The sequence below is a fragment of the Ambystoma mexicanum genome, chromosome 11 (assembly GCF_040938575.1).
Source record: "Ambystoma mexicanum isolate Mex_15411 chromosome 11, UKY_AmexF1_1, whole genome shotgun sequence".
Taxonomy (NCBI): domain Eukaryota; kingdom Metazoa; phylum Chordata; class Amphibia; order Caudata; family Ambystomatidae; genus Ambystoma; species Ambystoma mexicanum.
This window is the reverse complement of record NC_090934.1, coordinates 337779501-337796686: the sequence shown is the minus strand read 5'-3', so window position 1 is coordinate 337796686 and position 17186 is coordinate 337779501. Positions and strand designations below refer to the sequence as shown.

The window sequence follows — 17186 nt, the reverse complement described above, 5'->3', positions numbered from 1 at the left end:
AATGAAACTCGCAAATACAAGTAGCCAAGTAACACTTGCACTAAATATTTCAGTTATAAATAGTTATTTATTTAAAATCATTTTTTAAATAAGCGTTCTTTAAAAAGGGCAAGGTATGTAACAATCAAATATACTTTAAAATAACTTTTTTCCAGAATTAGCATACGTTTTGTGAATACACTTTAGCAATGCTTTTTACACACTTCCTACACCCGCAGGTGACTTCATTCACAAGGACAGTAACGGCATTTATCCATCACTAGTTATACATTGCATTTTCTGAGGTTGCAGAAGGGAAAGGCTAAAGGAAGGAAAAAGGTTAAAACCGGTTCTCGGTATAGGTGAGGACAATTAATCTTCCAACGAGATCTAGACAGGCCTTTCCCAGCAATAAGTTTAAAACAAGTTACCATCTCTGAGGGACAGAAATATCAAAGTCAATGGACTAGAAGATTCTGCAGGAAGCTAAAACAACCAAAGTCAATTGGAGCAGTCTATGGAGCTCAGGCACTTCTTAGATTGTAAAAGTCTTGCAAAAAGTAATAGTTTTGTAGAAATCACTTGTATGGTCACAAGCTGTTAAACTTGTGAAAAGCAGCGTTGGAATCAACTCTAAGATAAGGCAATGCAGATCTTAACTGAGAAAAGCACATCTCAAAAAGACACTGAAGTAAGTACCCCAAGTCTAAACAATACCTCTGGTTTGAAGAAGAGTGATCCAGCTGGATTCTGTCCTGTTGCAGCGATGCAAGACTGGGTTCATGAACCTCCGTCATCGATCAGAAAAAGGAGTTTCAGCACAGCAGCAGGGCAGCAACCTTCTTTCACAGTGTCTGTAATCCGGTGTTTCTCCCAGTGGTCGACTCTTGACTCTAGACCCAAAACCCTTGCCTTTTTAAGCAGGTTTCTCCCATCATGCACAGCCTAGGCTGTTACTCAAACGGCAGGGTGGCTGTCCTGAATAGACAGCCAGCCAATCGGGACTGGCTTCATTCATGCACTCCGAGAGACAAAGGACAAGGGAGTTTCGGGAGCTGTTGGGGAGAATTCTCATAAATGTGCTAATTCCCTTCACCTTAGGTCCAAATTGCCAAGTTCATCTCGACAGAGAAGCCCCTTGAAGGATGACTTCTTCCTTTGCGTTGGTGGGACCACTCCACTCGTTAGCCACCTGGATACCATTCTCAGAGCTGGTTAGGATTAACCAGGGGGGAAGGACACCAGCTTGTGCTTGACTACTGCTGCTCGAACCGAATATCTTCCATTTTGCCAGCTTGTTTGACCTGTCCCTGTGCAGTGCAGGAGTCCCCCCACGTCCTCCCTCTTGTCGCCACGACTGAGGCTCCGGAACAGTGAGATCTGCAGGAACTGCCAGGAACCAACGTCTTCAGCTGCATCTTTTCTTCATATTGAGGTACTGTGCCAACCCGATTGAGAGAAGTTTCCTCACAGTGAAAGTTTGTGGAACTTGCCCAACTTGCAGGCCTAATCGGCTTGTGACCCAACATAAGACTTTACTGTTACTACAAGAACTGCTCTTTCCTATCCAAGACACTAGCCCATTAACTTTGGCCGAGGCCGATTGAACTGAATCAAGTCCTCTAGTGAATTGAAACTATTTACATTGCCTAAGAAAGCATTTGTGATTTATTCTATTAACATGTGCCTTTGTCCTCCTATTTAAAGTGACTGAAATGCCATTTTGCTCCTATTTCAGGGGAGCCTAATTTACTTGAACTTATTGGTTTGGTACTGAAGTGTAGTTGTCTGATGTGAAGTTGCCTCATTCTAGTGAATGTTTTATAAATGACTGTGTAATAAATTAATACGTGTTTTGCCAAGAAACTTTGAGTGTTGAACCACTCTGATTGTAAGACCTCTGTGTATCCTTGTTTACTGCTCAGATTCCCTCTTGAGATGAGCCTAGCTGCTCAACTCACTACCACAAACTTTGTAGTACAGCCTAATACCAAAGGTTGATTTTTGCTTACACCTGTAGTCCTAATTGTATGTGGTGGTCCCAGAGGGTGCTGCATGCAATTCTACCTAACAGGAACCTCCCTCACTGTTAGGCAAGATTATATACAGTACTCTTTGGGTGCATTACTATAACCTTGACCTCCTGGCAATAGGGACCCAACGTTTGGTGTAAGTCTGAACTACACAGGTTGGTAGTGTGGCTGAGCAACCAGGCTTATCTCAAGAGAGGTCAATGTGAGCAGAAAGTTTGTAACACAGTTTCACAGTGACAGTTATTCAAATAAACACTCAAGGTTTCTTGATTAAAGCAATTATTTATTTATTTGTCAGTTATATAAGCCTTCAGAAGGGAGCAAATCACATGCAACTTAAGTATACTTCAAAACACACTTGCAGTTGCTTTACATCAGTTTATACCCCATTGGCACACACACTTCCTACACCCTCAGGTGACTTAAATAGCTAGGACACTGGACATTGATTTATCACTGTCTTGTGCAAAGGTTAGATATAGGAATACAAGATAGGTTAACACAATACTTCATAAACTGGTAAGTACTTTTTAAACCCCTACGCTGCAAAGTAAATTAACCCTTTCCTGGGGAAAGGTAAAGCACAGAGTCGGAGGCAGAAGAGTCTTATAGGGAACCAGGCAAGTCAATGTTCGTTGAGCAAAGTCTATGGAAGCTGAAGATCTTCTGGTAGGTAAATACAAGTTTTGCACAAAGTTTTCAAACGAGTTTGTGGAAATAACAAACACTTGAAGGGCCACAAGCTGTTGGGCTTGTGAAGGCAAAGATGCAAGCAACTCTGCAAGGTAACCAAGACAGGTCTCAACTGAAAGCAAGCAAGGCTACACAACAAGAGGTAAGTTCCTTAGACTTTACAGTACCTCTGGTTAGAAGAAATGGTTCAAGTTGGCTTCTGTTCCTGTACAGCTCTGAATATCCCGTTGTTCCTGGGCCTCAGTCGTTGTCACAAGAGGGAGGATGTCTGGGGACTCCTGCTCTGTAATGGTAAGGTCCGCGGCAGCAATGGGTGAACTTCATTTCAGCGGTTCTTCTGTGTTTCAGCTCCTCGCGTCTCACCGCAAAAAACAACACTGCGGTTCTCGGATAACACTCTGAACTTTCCTTGCATCTGGGGTCCAGCACTCTGAGGTGGCTCAGGCTTGGTCAGTCCTGCTTCAGGGAAATCCGGAGGATCTTCCTGGCGCCCAGATCTGACTTAAAAGCAACGCACAAAATGTGGTTTTCCTCTCCCTGGCACTTCGGTTCCAACAGCAGCAGCAGTGGAAGTACAGCCAGCTCAGAGAGGATGTCCAGGTGGGCTTACTTTGGAGTTGATTAGTCCCACCAAGTCGTCCTTGCAGGGTTTCTCTAGTCAAGGCGAATTTGGAGTTTCAGCACAGCACCAGGGCTTCACTGGGCAATCCAACGGTCCAGGAGTTGCAGCAGGCGTCTCTTCCAAGTTCCTCTTCGGATTCTTTCATTCCAGTGTTCGACTCTGCATTCCAAGCCAAAAGCCTTGCCCATATGCATGTTTCGCCCATTGATTCCAGCCTAGATATCATTCACACAGCAGGGTGGCTGTCCTTGCTGGACAGCCATCCGGCCAATCACCTAAGAGTGCATTTCTGTCTCCTAGGAGACTAAGCACAGGGAGTCTCGGGCACCTCCGTTGCTTCCTGCCACTGCCAGACACTCTGGAGCCAGAGGCGGGCTTCACTCGTGAATCCTGCCAAAGACAAAACTAACAAAGGGACCAAACCTGGTTTGGTGCGCACAGTAAATCTCAAGAAGGACCTTTCTGACAAGAAATGGCGAAAAAAGAAGACTGGGGCCATTTTGACAAAATGGGCACCTATAGCTGCTTTACCAAGGCTGCAATTGCAACCCGCAGTAAACAGACAATGGTAGTAAAAAGTAAACCACTGCCACCAGCCATTAATTGTAGTAAGGGTTACATAAAAATGTTACATGAGAAACTAGACAAAGGGGAAACTAAGTAACCCCTCCAGCAATCAATGGTAAGATAGTGTGTGCTGGGTCTAGAAAGTTACAATTTGTAAGTAAAGTCAATTTTTTTCACTGCTCTTGGAAACAGTAGTTTTACCGAGAGATGATATTTAAACCTTTGGAAGATATAAGACTTCCCTGTGCCACTGCACTGAAGTTGCTGTGTCACATTGTAAAAGATGATCCCTAATGGAGTTTGTCAGACTCCAAAGTCAAAAAGAAACTCAAAGGTTAAATCACAGAAAATTGCATGAGAGAGTGGGAAAAAGGTCTCACTTTCTCCTGGTAAGAAATTCAAGTCTTCAAGACCAGCAAAAAGAGCTGGGAGTCTCTTAGGTAGAAGGGATTTAGCACAGATCTGATAAATCTCCCTAACGCTCGCATCCTGCCTTTCCAGACACACTGGAGCCAGAGGCGGGTTTCAAGACTGAAGCATGCCAAAGGCAAAATGAACAAAAGGCTCAAACCTGGCTTGGGGCGCAATGTAAAACCCAAGAAAGACCTCACGAGCAGAAATGGCATAAAAAGAAGACCAGGCCCATTTTGACAACATTTTGACTGTACTGCAGCGGAGGTTTCAGCCTGCGGTAGAAAAGTACAATGGTAGGAACATTAAACTACTGCCACCAGCAATTTAAAGAAGTGAGGGTAACATAACAAAATGTAACATGAGAATGTAGGATAAGGGGCTACTAGGTAACCCCTCAGCACTCCCCATAAAATGGTGTGTGCTGTACCTACAAAGAAAAGGTAAGTAAAGTAAATTTCACTTTACTATTCTTGCAAACAGTAGTTCACACAAGAAAAGGTACTTAAACCTTATGAGAAATCTAACGTATTTCTCTGTGACACTGCACTAAAGGTGCTGTATGTCACCGTACGAAAAGTAGAGGCGTATGGCGTTTGTCAGACTTCAAAAATGACTCCAAAAACAGTGGAAACACATAATCCCTGAATTGCTGTGCCTCTCTGTTGCTGCAGAAGCCCGATGCCAGGTGTCAAGTGTCCATAACAGAGTGCAACATTTGCCGTGGAACAAATCTGGCTAAAAGCTCCAGGAGCCTCCTCGGGACACTCCAGAAGCAGGAAATCCCGATCCAGAGTCCCTTCACCAGAGTTGCAGGACCGAGTGAGCAAGGAAACTCCAACCGAAGATACCCGCTGAAACCGCAAAGTGCCTCTGATTTGAAGAGAGCCCACAGCTGCCGAGGACTGCTGCAGGAACCCGCCAGACGTCCTCCCTCTTGTCCCCATGACTGAGGCTCCGGGACCATAGTCTGCTTGGCTGTAGCAAGACGGAATCCAGCTGGACCACTTTTCCTCTAACCAGAGGTACTGTTTTGGGCTTGGGGGTGCTTACCTTCTTTCCTTAAATCGTGCTGTCTCACTTGAGACTTGCACTTGCTTAACTGTCTCATTTCAACTCCCTTTGCATATGCTTATCAGGTTGTGTTCCTACTAGTGATTTTCTGAACTCTGACTTTTTCTGTAACTCCGTCTACAAACTATATTGGTGTTATATATAAATGCAAATGCTATCCTTGTAATTGAAGTCACTTCAGGGTGTAGGAGGAATGTATTAAGCATACCCAAAGCGTATTCACCAGCTTTATTGATTCAGAAAAGTAATTTCCAAAGTTTGCTTGAATCATTACAATAAATTGCCTTTTTAAATAATTCTTTATTAAAACCGATGTTAAATAAATATTTACAACCTTAGTTACTTTGACTGATTTCATCTGTACAGCGCTACAGCTCACATTTACCCCTCCTGAGATAGGCCTGGCTGTTACAGACCTATACCAAAAAGTGGGTTACCTAATACCAAGCAGTTAAGTCTTGTGTAGTCTCACCAGTGTGACTACACCAATTCATACCTAACAGTATTTAATGCAGTTATATGCTCAAGGGTAATCCCTAGAACCTAGAGGAAGACAACTATAATCCCAGTGTGTAAAAAAGGAGGAAGAGAGCACCCGGGAAATTACCAACCTATTTTGTTACTAGATTATGCTGGGAAGACATTCAGGAAGGTACTTCAAGTTAAACTTCAGATGGTTGGACGATTTGGAGATTAATAATGATGCACAGGCCGGGTTCCCTGCCTGCAGGGGCACTATGGATCACTGCTTCCTACTCCTTTTATTAATTCCGAAATATACCAAATTGCTCAAAATGAAAATATATGCTGTATTCTTGGATCTCCAAACGGCCTTCGACTAAGAGGTTCTGTGGCAAGTTCTAGAAGGGAGGAAAGCACTGACTACCCTATTTAATGCAATTAAACTGCTGTATGTGGCGACAAAGGCCTCAGTCCGCTATGGGCAAGCACAAACTTAATACTTTGGTGGGGGTCCGCCAACAATGTGTATTCCGCTCCTGTTCTCGATATATATACCTTAGAGGTGGGAGCCTTGGATGCACTTACAATTTCATCCAAGAGGTAGCCAACCCTCTTTTTCGCAGACGATGCTGTTATTCTTGCCACTTTGCCTAAGGGGTTGAAAACATCTCTTGACCTCTTTATGAGAAAATTTAAGGAGCTTGGGCTTGATTTGAATGTTAACAAAATAAATGTTATGCTCTTTAAACCGCCGTTCGCCAGGCCCTGCCGTGTGAACATGGAGGTAGAGAACAAGTAAAGTTTTTTGATTACCTGGTGGTTAGGTTTAACGAAACGGGGGGGGGGGTGATTAGATCACCTCTTAAAAGCCAGTCACCATAAGCAAATACAGTGGGGGTAGCTATTCATTTTTTAAGGGTCATGGTAGCGGGGCAATGTCACTGGCACTAGAACCATTTGAAAAACAAGCTCTACCAGCAGCACTCTATGGTTCAGAGATTTGGGGATGTCCTAATATAACTTTACTATCTCCAATCGAGAATATTTTTCATAAGCTATTGCTTTTACCGCAAAATGCCCCGACTTCATTGGTCTAAATGGACTTCCAGGTGTGGCCTAAAGCTCATCAGATTGCAGTTATACCTGCACTATATTGGATAAGACTTTGGTCCTCTCCAAGCTTAATTCCTTATAGAGATGTCCTGAGAATCGTTATCCAATTGGAAGGTTTTAAAGAGGTGTCAATGAATGCTCAATCCTTATGGGACAACCCCCTTGAGTGTCCATATCTAAAGTTGAACTAAAAGTACCTGCTAAGAGTTAATCCTTGGAACAGATAGAGGCACTGAAGAATGTCCCCAAATTTTTACCTAGCAACAGGATCGGAAATTGTAAACATATGCTAGATGAAATTCACCTGCACCCCCAACCCCCCTACGAACGTTCCTTATATATCCGTTTTAGGCTTCGGATTCTGCATACAGCCTGGTACACCCGGTCATGGTCTGTCGAACTGGTGGTTGCCCCCTTTGCAGATTGGCGAATGAAACCTTGACTCATTTCATGTTAATTTGCTTTGTCACGCAAGAATTAAGAAGTTGATATTTAAAAGCTGGATTGATTGTAGCAAGGGTAAGGAGCACCTGAGAAGCTATGTTTTTAACATGCATATTGGAGTGGAAAGTTGTTTGCCTCTGCCAGGTACGTGCATCGTACCTGGCTACTAAGAAGGATGATGGGTACTTTCTAAATGCTACACTGGAAAGTGAGATGAGGCTGCAAGCTTGCTCTCCTCATTGGGGGAAACTCCATCAGAAGATAACGATTAACGAAGATATCATTTTTAAGATCTGTTTTTTTTAAGTCCTGTTTATTACTATATCAAATTGTATAACTTGATTATCGATTGTTGTAATGAATTGTGCAGAAGGTCTAAACCGAATAAAGCTTTAAAATGAATGGATTTGAGCTTTTGAAAAATTCTCTGTTTTAGTGGGGAAGGGAAGGCTGCTTGAATTATATTTATTTTAACATAGTACAAAAGGAGCACTTGAAATGGTTGGACCCAGATGAAAGATCTGACGTTATTCTTCCATCTTCTTTAGGCGTTTGTCTTGGTATGCAGTTGGCAGTGGTAGAATTTGCTCGGGAAATTCTTGGCTGGCAAGGTAAATTATGAAGTAAAAGCTTGTTTAATGTTTGAATTGTTTCAACGTGTGTGTCGCCATTGCCACTACAGCTGGGTATTTCTAAATTTCTTGGACCCCTCCTAAGAGATGACATGTTTGTTGTTTTACCAAAACAAGCCTATAGTTTTAAAAGAAATTATTGAACAATATGGTAAAGTTCAGGTAACTTGTGCTGATGTATTCAGTTGTCAGTAAATATGTTGAGAATTATGCAAATTCATTTGTTTTCTAGATGCTAACTCTACAGAATTTAACCCCAAAACGGACCATCCAGTGGTGAGTATTGTGTCGAATATTATTTGTTCTAAAGCTACTTTTCTGTTACTCCTGCCTCTGAATGCTAACAGTAAACATCAGCATAGAAGTAAAATTCCACCAAGACTGGATCTAAAAACGCATTACATTTTGAATATCCCGTCCATGTCTGCCTAGGTTCACCTGACGGTTAAAATTCAGAATGGTTTCTTGCCTCTCCAGCAATATTTGTGTAAGTTTTCCAAAATCCTTTCTTTTGGCTCATCATGATGCCCCTTTTATGGTAATTGTATGCCCATTTCTCCTTACTTCAAAGTCATGGGATATCCATGGTCCTGTGAACCTTAGCAAATGTTACTACCTACTTTTTCCACTTTTTAGAAACCATTTTTCCTGGCTAGGATGCATTTTGACTCACTCCTCCATTCACAAAATGGAGGTAGCCTTTTTACCTTGAATTCCTGGAGGGGGTCTCAACTACCCCTTGTTCCGCTTTGTGTGCATGAGAGGAAGTGACCATGTACAGTTAAAGGTTGATTGAATCCTGGGAGTGGAGGCTATGGGCTGCCTGAATCCAGCTCTTACTGACCTATGCAGATGCTAGTCTGGGATAGAATGGATTTGTTATTTGCAGGAGACCTTGTGGAGTGTCTCAATGTTTGGGAGGGATGGTCAGCCGTCGACTAATCACCTCTGTTTTATAGTTGCATTGTGTGCGATTGGATGCTTTGTTCACTTGCTGTCACCCAATGAGGATAAAAGCAGATTGTTAGGGAGCATTTCCTTTTTCAAATCTTACCCTTTGTCCTGAGCTTCCCAGCATTAGCACTGGACTCTGATTTGTTTTTACATTAAAGATTAGTGCATTTACTTGGTTTTGGGATCACTGGGCCCTCTTTTTAAGGTTCCATTTCTTGGACCCAGTCGATCGTGATCCTGATCTATAAAAAGAGGCTAGAGATATCCCTGCCAACTATCGGCCTATAGCGCTTATAGATGCCATTAGCAAGGTGTGTCTTATAGATGCCATTAGTAAGGTGTTTTCTATCTTAATCGGGCATTGAGGCAGCATTCAACTGTTCAAATTTCAGGTTGGGTTTCCACAGAATATGGGCACACCCACCCCCAAATGCTACCATCTTGGCTCATCTCTTGCAGAATTCCAGGAAAGGGGGTCGGTGTGGGGGCACCGATCTATATGGCCTCATTTCACATGTCTTGTGCTTTTGATCGGGTAGTACGTTCCACCTTATGGACTAAGATTATCTCGTTCAAAGTTCCTCCAAAAGTAAATTAGCTTTACTCCATTCAAAATCTTCTCTTAAGATCTGAGTTACCCGGGATGGTTCGATGACCAGATCCATTCCCTCTCAGCTCGGTCTACGACAAGGTTGTACCTTAGCTCCCATAACATCTATCTGAGTGATATGGAGAAGCTGAGGGTTAAATAATATGATCCTGGTTAGCCTTGGACATCGAAGATTCAATGGCTTGCTTTCGCGGTTGACCTTATCCTTTTTGATCGAACCCCCATGGGCCTCAAGCATAAGCTGAATTTGCTCCATCACTATGCCGTGGCCAATAACTTACTTGCTAATGGGTCCAAATCAAAGGTGGTCCTCTTCGCCAACTCGGCCAAACCTAAAATTATGTGGTGGTCTATTGGTGGGGAAAGAGTGGAGTGGGCTCCTATCAGATACCTAGGTTACAATCTAACTAACTCTACCTCCGGGGCCATGTGGAGGGCATCGCTTAATAAAAAACATCTACCTTACATTGCCCAGACGAAACGCCTGATGTCCAAAATGTGTACATGTCGATGGAACCTGCACTGAAGTTCTATTTGGGTAAAGTGGAGCCGGCATTATTGTATGCGTTGGACCTTTCACTGCTGGACATAGGGTATTACTTTAATGTCTTACAGGGTTCCTTCTGGAAAAAGGTGCTAGGTCTGGCCTTACCCAATTCTATAATTCGTCACAAACTGAGGTTGGTGTCTGAAAAGGCATGGTATGTATGGAGACAGTTGCTCAATTATTTCAAAATGCTTCAACCTCCAGACAATTCCTTGTACATTGATCTCCAGCAAATAATGAATGAGTCATCAGTATCCTCATTGGAGTGCTTTAAACTGCAGGTATGACATGATTACGTTAGGCGGTATGCATACTTACTCCACAAATACATAATATGCAAAACTCCCCATCTACCTGGTCCTTTTTCCTTGTAGCAAGTTGTGCAACATATATATGCACTTTAACTTTAATCAACTACATATGGGGAAGAGGACTAGGCATTGGAAATCTACTGATCTAGTCATAAACTCGGAATGCAGTTACTGCAGGTCCAAGGGCCTGACAGAGACTTTACGACTCTGGGTTATGAATTGTCATGGCTTAACTAGCGCCAGGCTTGGGATATTCAGCAAATTCAGTGAATGTTTTGGGTCGGAATTTTCAAATATTATGTTTTTGTTGAAGGCTTATGTGGGGGGAGAATATTTCGTTGATTATTATGTTGTTTTTTAAAGTAAATTAATGTGTTAAATGCAAATACATTTTTAGTATCTCTTTATGCAGGATCTGTCAATTATTGATGTATTGTTTCTTTCCTTTTTTTAAAGGAAATAAAATGTTAGAAATGAAATTAATTTTAGGTTTTTTGCTTGTCTTATGTTTGCTTGTATGATGTGTTAACTTGTTTAAGGTTTAATTTAAACCACATCACAATACAATAAAAAATAAAAAAAACAAGCAACTCTATGTCGCGATATTGTTGAGAAATGATACCCGCAAGTATTGCGCAAGCCAAAAGCAACTCACATCAAGGCACATACAATCCAGCAAACATTTCCAACAGCAGAAGGGGGCTAAGAAAGGTCCCACAGTTGTGAAACTCGTTCACCATATATTATACAGCTTGTGTTAAAAGCTGGTATGAACTCAAATTACTAAAACAAGGGAAATGCAGAACAAGACCCTAAGCTTGTCAGTATTTGGTTGCAGTGGGGAAACGGTGTGTCAAAAAAAGGCTGCCCTTGCATATTCAGAAGGAGAGGAGCATTATTTACAGAAGAATATTAAAGAGCACTAATGTGAATCTTGGTTTCCCTTAAGAGTTAAGGGTTTTGAAGCTACAACTGTTGAATACTGTGAAGCTGGTGTGAATCTTTTTTCAGTTGACCTTAACTGTGGGAGCACTTGTTATGAAACGCTGTTCGGGCAGGGGAGTGTATCCAGATGGCAAACCTTTGGAGGAGTTGGTCAGGCATGGGAGTAAACCTGTTGGAAGTCTAAGAAGTGCTACAAAGGTGTCCTGACAGAGACCATCAGTTTGGGAAAATCATCTTGACCAAGACAATAATTGTTGCCATTGATGAACTGCGAAGTTGTCCTTTATCCAAGGAGGGCAAATCCTACCAAGAGAAGAAGAATCTTCCGATTTTCTTTGTTGAAATATCGGATTTGTGAAACTTCTGTTGACTAATTGAAGCTGCAAAGAACTGTATTGGCAATTTGTTGCAAACTAGGATGTACTCATTTTGAACTGTGAAGCAGAATTCTCCCAGGTTCTAAAAAGAGACTATTGTTGAAATACAGATTAATTTATTGTTTTGAACTGCCATGCATTTCCTGATTTATAGTATGTATAAGTGTGACGGACAAATATCCTTTGTTAGTTTTTCCTTTAGTGTATTTTAGGCAGGGAATTCCTGATCAAGGTATGGATAGTGAGGAGTTTATCCAACCTTCTAATTTAATAAAATGGCATTTGTTGAGAACTCACAATTCTAACCCCTCACACCTGGTGTATATATAAAATAAACCATTATTTGTATATAGCGGTTAGTTTTTCAGTGGTTCTTTGGCCTATGTGTCTACTCTTAGTTCTTTGTACCATCTACAGTCCTTTCTCCCGCCTAGGTTGAGCCTGCCTGCTCAGCCATTGCTACCAACTAAATGTGTGTGGTTCAGGCCTATAAGAGTTGGAGCCCTGCGTCTTCAAGTCCTACAATTGGTGGACATTTGTGAAACTACCCAACACAAGTTGTCTCGCAAAATGGGAATGAGGAGTCGTAGTAAAGGGTAAGGCCCACAAATCAAAGGGAGGAGGACTCCGCTTTCAGCACTCCTTAGTAAAATGACAGAACTAGTTGTGTTCTCTGCTGACTAAAGAGATAAACAGTTGGGCCCTTGTTGACATCCCCCTGCACTGGTAGCTTTAGGGACTACCAATTCCACCAAATGAAGAGTTGCATTAGTGAGTGAGGTAAAGAGACCTGTCGCAAAAAAAAGTACGGATCACAAAACCAGTCAACCAATATCCTACAAGTCGGATGAAATGGAAAAGCTGCCCAAAGAAAACACTTTCCTGAAAATGTGCATGACGGCCCCAACTTGGTATTGATGGACTTCTCCATCTGACCATTTAGAATCTGAATGAGTCCAGGAATGGACTACTAATGGGCCAGCATGCTTATATCTGTGTGATGTGAGCCATTAAAAGGTCAATGATCTAGAAAAAGATGTCCTGTACTGTGCGATCGAATGGCCAACTTGGAGACCTGTAAACCTGGTTTGAAATCCTGACTTTGTTACTTGACTGAAAAAATAAACCGATGTTTCGTATGCTCCTACCCGCCTCACCATTGCATCTAGGTTTCTATAGTGCGTTTTCAACCATGTACCTGATGAATAAGTATTCTCTGCAAAGCCTTCCCCTGCTCAGTGAGTTTAGTTGTGCAGATGTTTGCTTTGTTTAGAGTGGGATCACTATAAGCATAGGTGTTGGGGTCTAGGAAAACTGCAGCCCTCTAGAGCCTTCCACATACAGTCCTCAGGTTCACAATCTGCACTCAACACTAGCCATTGGCCAGTGATAATTGAGTCTGGGCAATTGTGTGTAGCATTGAGTTGGCAAGTGACTTTGTGTGGCTGGCTATTTTGTTTTTTTTTATTTTTTTAATTAAATGTTTATTGGTTGAACTTAATTAACAATAAGTAACTTAACCATATACATTAGATCAAATCCTTCCACACAATACCAAAGAGGGACAGGAGAACAAAAAAACATCAATTTAAAACCTAAAAAAGGGAGATATTTCAGGTTTCAGTTTTCCTCCCCTATATCCTCCTTCATACTTGATTAATACCACAATTTTTAAACCTAATTTTCCCAACAGAATTTTAAAACACCTCTAACTCAATGCATGAATAAAAATTCACCCAGCAGGGGAAACTAAAGCGAAAGAAAAACACAAGAGAAGAAGGATCATGAAGTTCTACAAAGCTTTACACCTCAGTCCTCACAATTCATTCAAGTCCTTTTCAAGCTAGTTCCTTAACAGGCTTTGTCACATCAATGTATTGCAAGACTCCCAAGCATAAGCTTGTTCTTTCTCCCATCAATATCCATTCCCACCACTGTTGATCTAATGTTCTCAACTGGTAATCCTGGTGGGCTTGCAAATACTTTGAACGCAAGACTGTAAGGGCTGTACAAGAAGTCACTAGGTGACCTGGAGTTTCCACTTCCCCCGGAGACCTACAATAGCTACAGTATACAGCTCTTTGGGTATTTGTTTCCTAGCCAGTTCCACTTCTCTGGTTGCTAGTATATTCAATTGAACTCTGAGTAACAAGTCCCTATAATATGGGGAGAGGGGTTTTTAGCAGATATTGAGGGGGATGATTCAGGCCCTTTTTTCCCCTTTTCAGGGAAGGTCTCAGGATATCAACATTTCTTTGCCAGGTGGATTTGACCCAATCTTGATTTTTATTGTTTGTATTTTTTTTCTTCTTTTTGTGGGATTTGCAGTTGGCTCCTCAATTTCAACCTCGCTATCTTCCAGAATTTCCATTTTCTCCCACCATCTCCGTTCCACTTTCTGCCAACCTACATTTTCTGTAGAACACAATTGATTTCCAGAGGACATTTGACTCCAATGACTGCAGCCTAAGTTTGTGTCTAATCGTGGTTATTGCTTGCGAGCTTGGTAAACTGAGAATTTTCCACCAGAACAAACCCTCTAGTAGGGCCCGTACTTTCCATGACATGTTCAACATTTGTTCAGAACCATAGGTTAGAATGGGCACCACTTTTTGTCTATAAAATGACAGTATGGGGAGCCAGGGAGAATTTACAGTGTTTGCCAAGAATTTTCAAGCCCTGGGCAGCAAGTCGTTTTCTTTTAATACAGAGTGAGAAATAATGAGCTCTCTCATCAATGTGTTTTTTTTTTTTTTTAATAACCACCCCAAGGTACACCATGGTATCTAACTCTTCGAGTCTCCCATTTGCAACCCACCAGGTATGATCTTTTCTCAGCCTCCTACGAGATGACGAGCTGGTGAGGATCTTTGATTTACTGACATTGATTTTCATATCATTCGCACTACGGAATTGAGCGAACTTCTCGATTCGTCTCTGCAACCCAACTTGGGTAAGATCCTTGAACACCATCGTCTGCATATAGGACCCAGGGAATTAGTGTTCCATTGACTTTGGGACGAAAAGCCCTCACTGTTGCCTGTGAATCACCCAAGTCTGAAACATACAGAGCGAACAGCAGCTGGGCTATAGCACAGCCTTGGTTCAGGCCCCTATGCGTCATTCTCTTCTCAGAGAGAACCCCAGTGGCTGCTAGTCTAAGTTGCACCGATGCACCTGAGTAAAGGGAGCGGATCGTCTCCAACAGGTCTGCTGTCCGCAAAGCTTCCCCAAAGGATCAAGGAGGGCGGCTGTAAAGACTGGAGGGGGTATCTGTACCGCTGCCCTCTATTTGGCAGAATAGAAGCACAGAGCACCCCAACCAAGATTCTCTATATGGTAACACTCGATGAGCAATCAAGGCTTAAGCTCTCAGGAGGTGATGCCGGCTGGTTCTTAAGTACAGTGTAGTCCCCAAGCCCCCATAAAGGAATGTCCACACACTGTTAGTGAAAACACAGTTCTTTACATAAATAAGGTTCAAGTTATATACATGCACAATAACTGTGGGACCACAATTCACTCTCGACTCCTTTGAAATGCACTAACTGCTGACAGTTGCAATGACATACAAGTCTAATAGTAATATGAACCAACACCAGATATGGGAGGAAAACAAGACGGGTTAAACAATTGGCAGAATACACAGTTCTGTGTGAGGATCCCCCACCTGGGCAACCTGTAAATAAGATATGTTGACAAGCCCAGCCCATATATTGTTTAGCAGAGTCTTGTTCCCTTCTACAAATGTTCTACTACCCCAATGTACATGTTTTTTTGAGTGAACTACCTTTAAGGCAGGATCCACAGATCGTTGAGATTCCTCGAAGAAAAGGGTGGACAAAGTTGAGGCAGAAGCTTTGGTGCTTGCAGTGCTCATTGACGATCGGTCATAGATGTCCTGCGAAGATGAGGCATGCAGTGCACCTCGATGACCACTGTGTATTGCCGCAAAGCAGATCGATGAGCGTAGGCCCAGCAGGGGCGATGGGTCATCAGCATTTGGCATCGGTGATCAGGACTCGACCACGGCTGGCCTTTGGATCCTTGTCGGTGTCTTTGGGGACTTGGGTGGCGGGAAACCCACCAGCGGATTCTCCTCGGTTCGTCGGCGACCTTGTATTTCACTGGCTGGACAAATTGGTCGACGGTGATGAGCAAGGCAGTCCTTGATTTCGAATGCCTTAGGCAAATGGGGCGGCTCCGGTCAGTGGTCCTCCGAACCTCGGTCGACGGCGATGGACTTCAACGTCTGGGTGCTTCGTTTCAGATGGTGGTTCCTGTGTCCGGTCGACAGTCTTTCGAAGGCTGACTTCCAGGGAGCCCTGGTGAAGGTTAGCTGGTGCACGATGTTCCCTCGTAGCTCGGGAAGAGGTCTTCTAGCCAGGTCCTCTCTTGGATCAGTTCATGGAGACACGACAGCTTTCAGATTGCGTCGAAGGGCAAGCAGCAGCATAGCCGCCTTCTAGCTGGGCTTCTAGATCAAGCATCAAGTTTCTTCTTAGCTTCTGAACGATGCTAGTCAGTGAGAGGTCCGGCCCACCCCCCAGATATATTTCTCTGTCCCCCTCTGTCCCCCTCTGTCCCCCTCTGTCCCCCTCTGTCCCCCTCTGTCCCCCTCTGTCCCTCTCTGTCCCTCTCTGTCCCTCCCTCTCATTCACACTGCTGAGCCAGGCTCAGGCAGCCAAGCATTCAGCAGGCAGGCAGCCAATCTGGCTCACAGAGCATTCAGGCCATTTTTCTCCATCCAGACGCTCACAACAAGGAATGCGGATTGGGACAAGCACCCAGCCATTCAGCACTCCTCACTGCATTCATACCAGTTTCAGGCAGGGCTATCTCAGTCATTGTCACACACCAGAATATATATTGGTCACACACTCCACCAGGTCCCACCTCAAGGGTGTACCCACAACATAGTCACTGGGAAGGCTCCAGCCAGTGTGGCCTGGACTTCCCCACGATACCATATATGTAACTTCCCCCCCAACAGCCAGTCGGGGGAAAGAACAAAGTCGGGCTTCCCAGGGCTTTGGGAAAATAAGGTAACCAGCAATAGAAAGCAAGAGGCCACAGGGGCCATCCTGTCTCCTATCAGGAATCAATTGATTCCAGTGGCAGGGCTTGGTTATCTCAAAATGGGAGATACTCGGTGCACCTGTCAAATTCAGCATGGAGCTGCCACCAGCCCATACCCTGCTCTGTGGGCCACACACAAGTGCCGAAAAACATACACTAGGAGTACAGTGTTGTACCCCCACCCATGGGTGCCATGAGGTTATCCCAAGGGTCTGTTCACCAAACCAAAAAGAGGAAGAACTGCACTGCCAGGAGTCCCTCATGGACTCCTGTGCAGAAAATAAAATCGAACACACATGATAAAAGGAGTACAGGACAAGGACATGGAGGCCT

The 17186-nt window shown here is 43.3% G+C and overlaps 1 protein-coding gene across 1 annotated transcript in view; it reads left to right on the top strand.

The window, feature by feature from the left end:
• CTPS1 (CTP synthase 1) overlaps window positions 1-17186 on the top strand; it is a 331500-nt gene that overhangs the window by 154865 nt on the left and 159449 nt on the right. The window contains exons 12-13 of the mRNA XM_069623054.1: window positions 7947-8009; window positions 8263-8306. Coding sequence (XP_069479155.1) covers window positions 7947-8009; window positions 8263-8306 — 107 coding nt within the window. The remainder of the gene's footprint in view (window positions 1-7946; window positions 8010-8262; window positions 8307-17186) is intronic.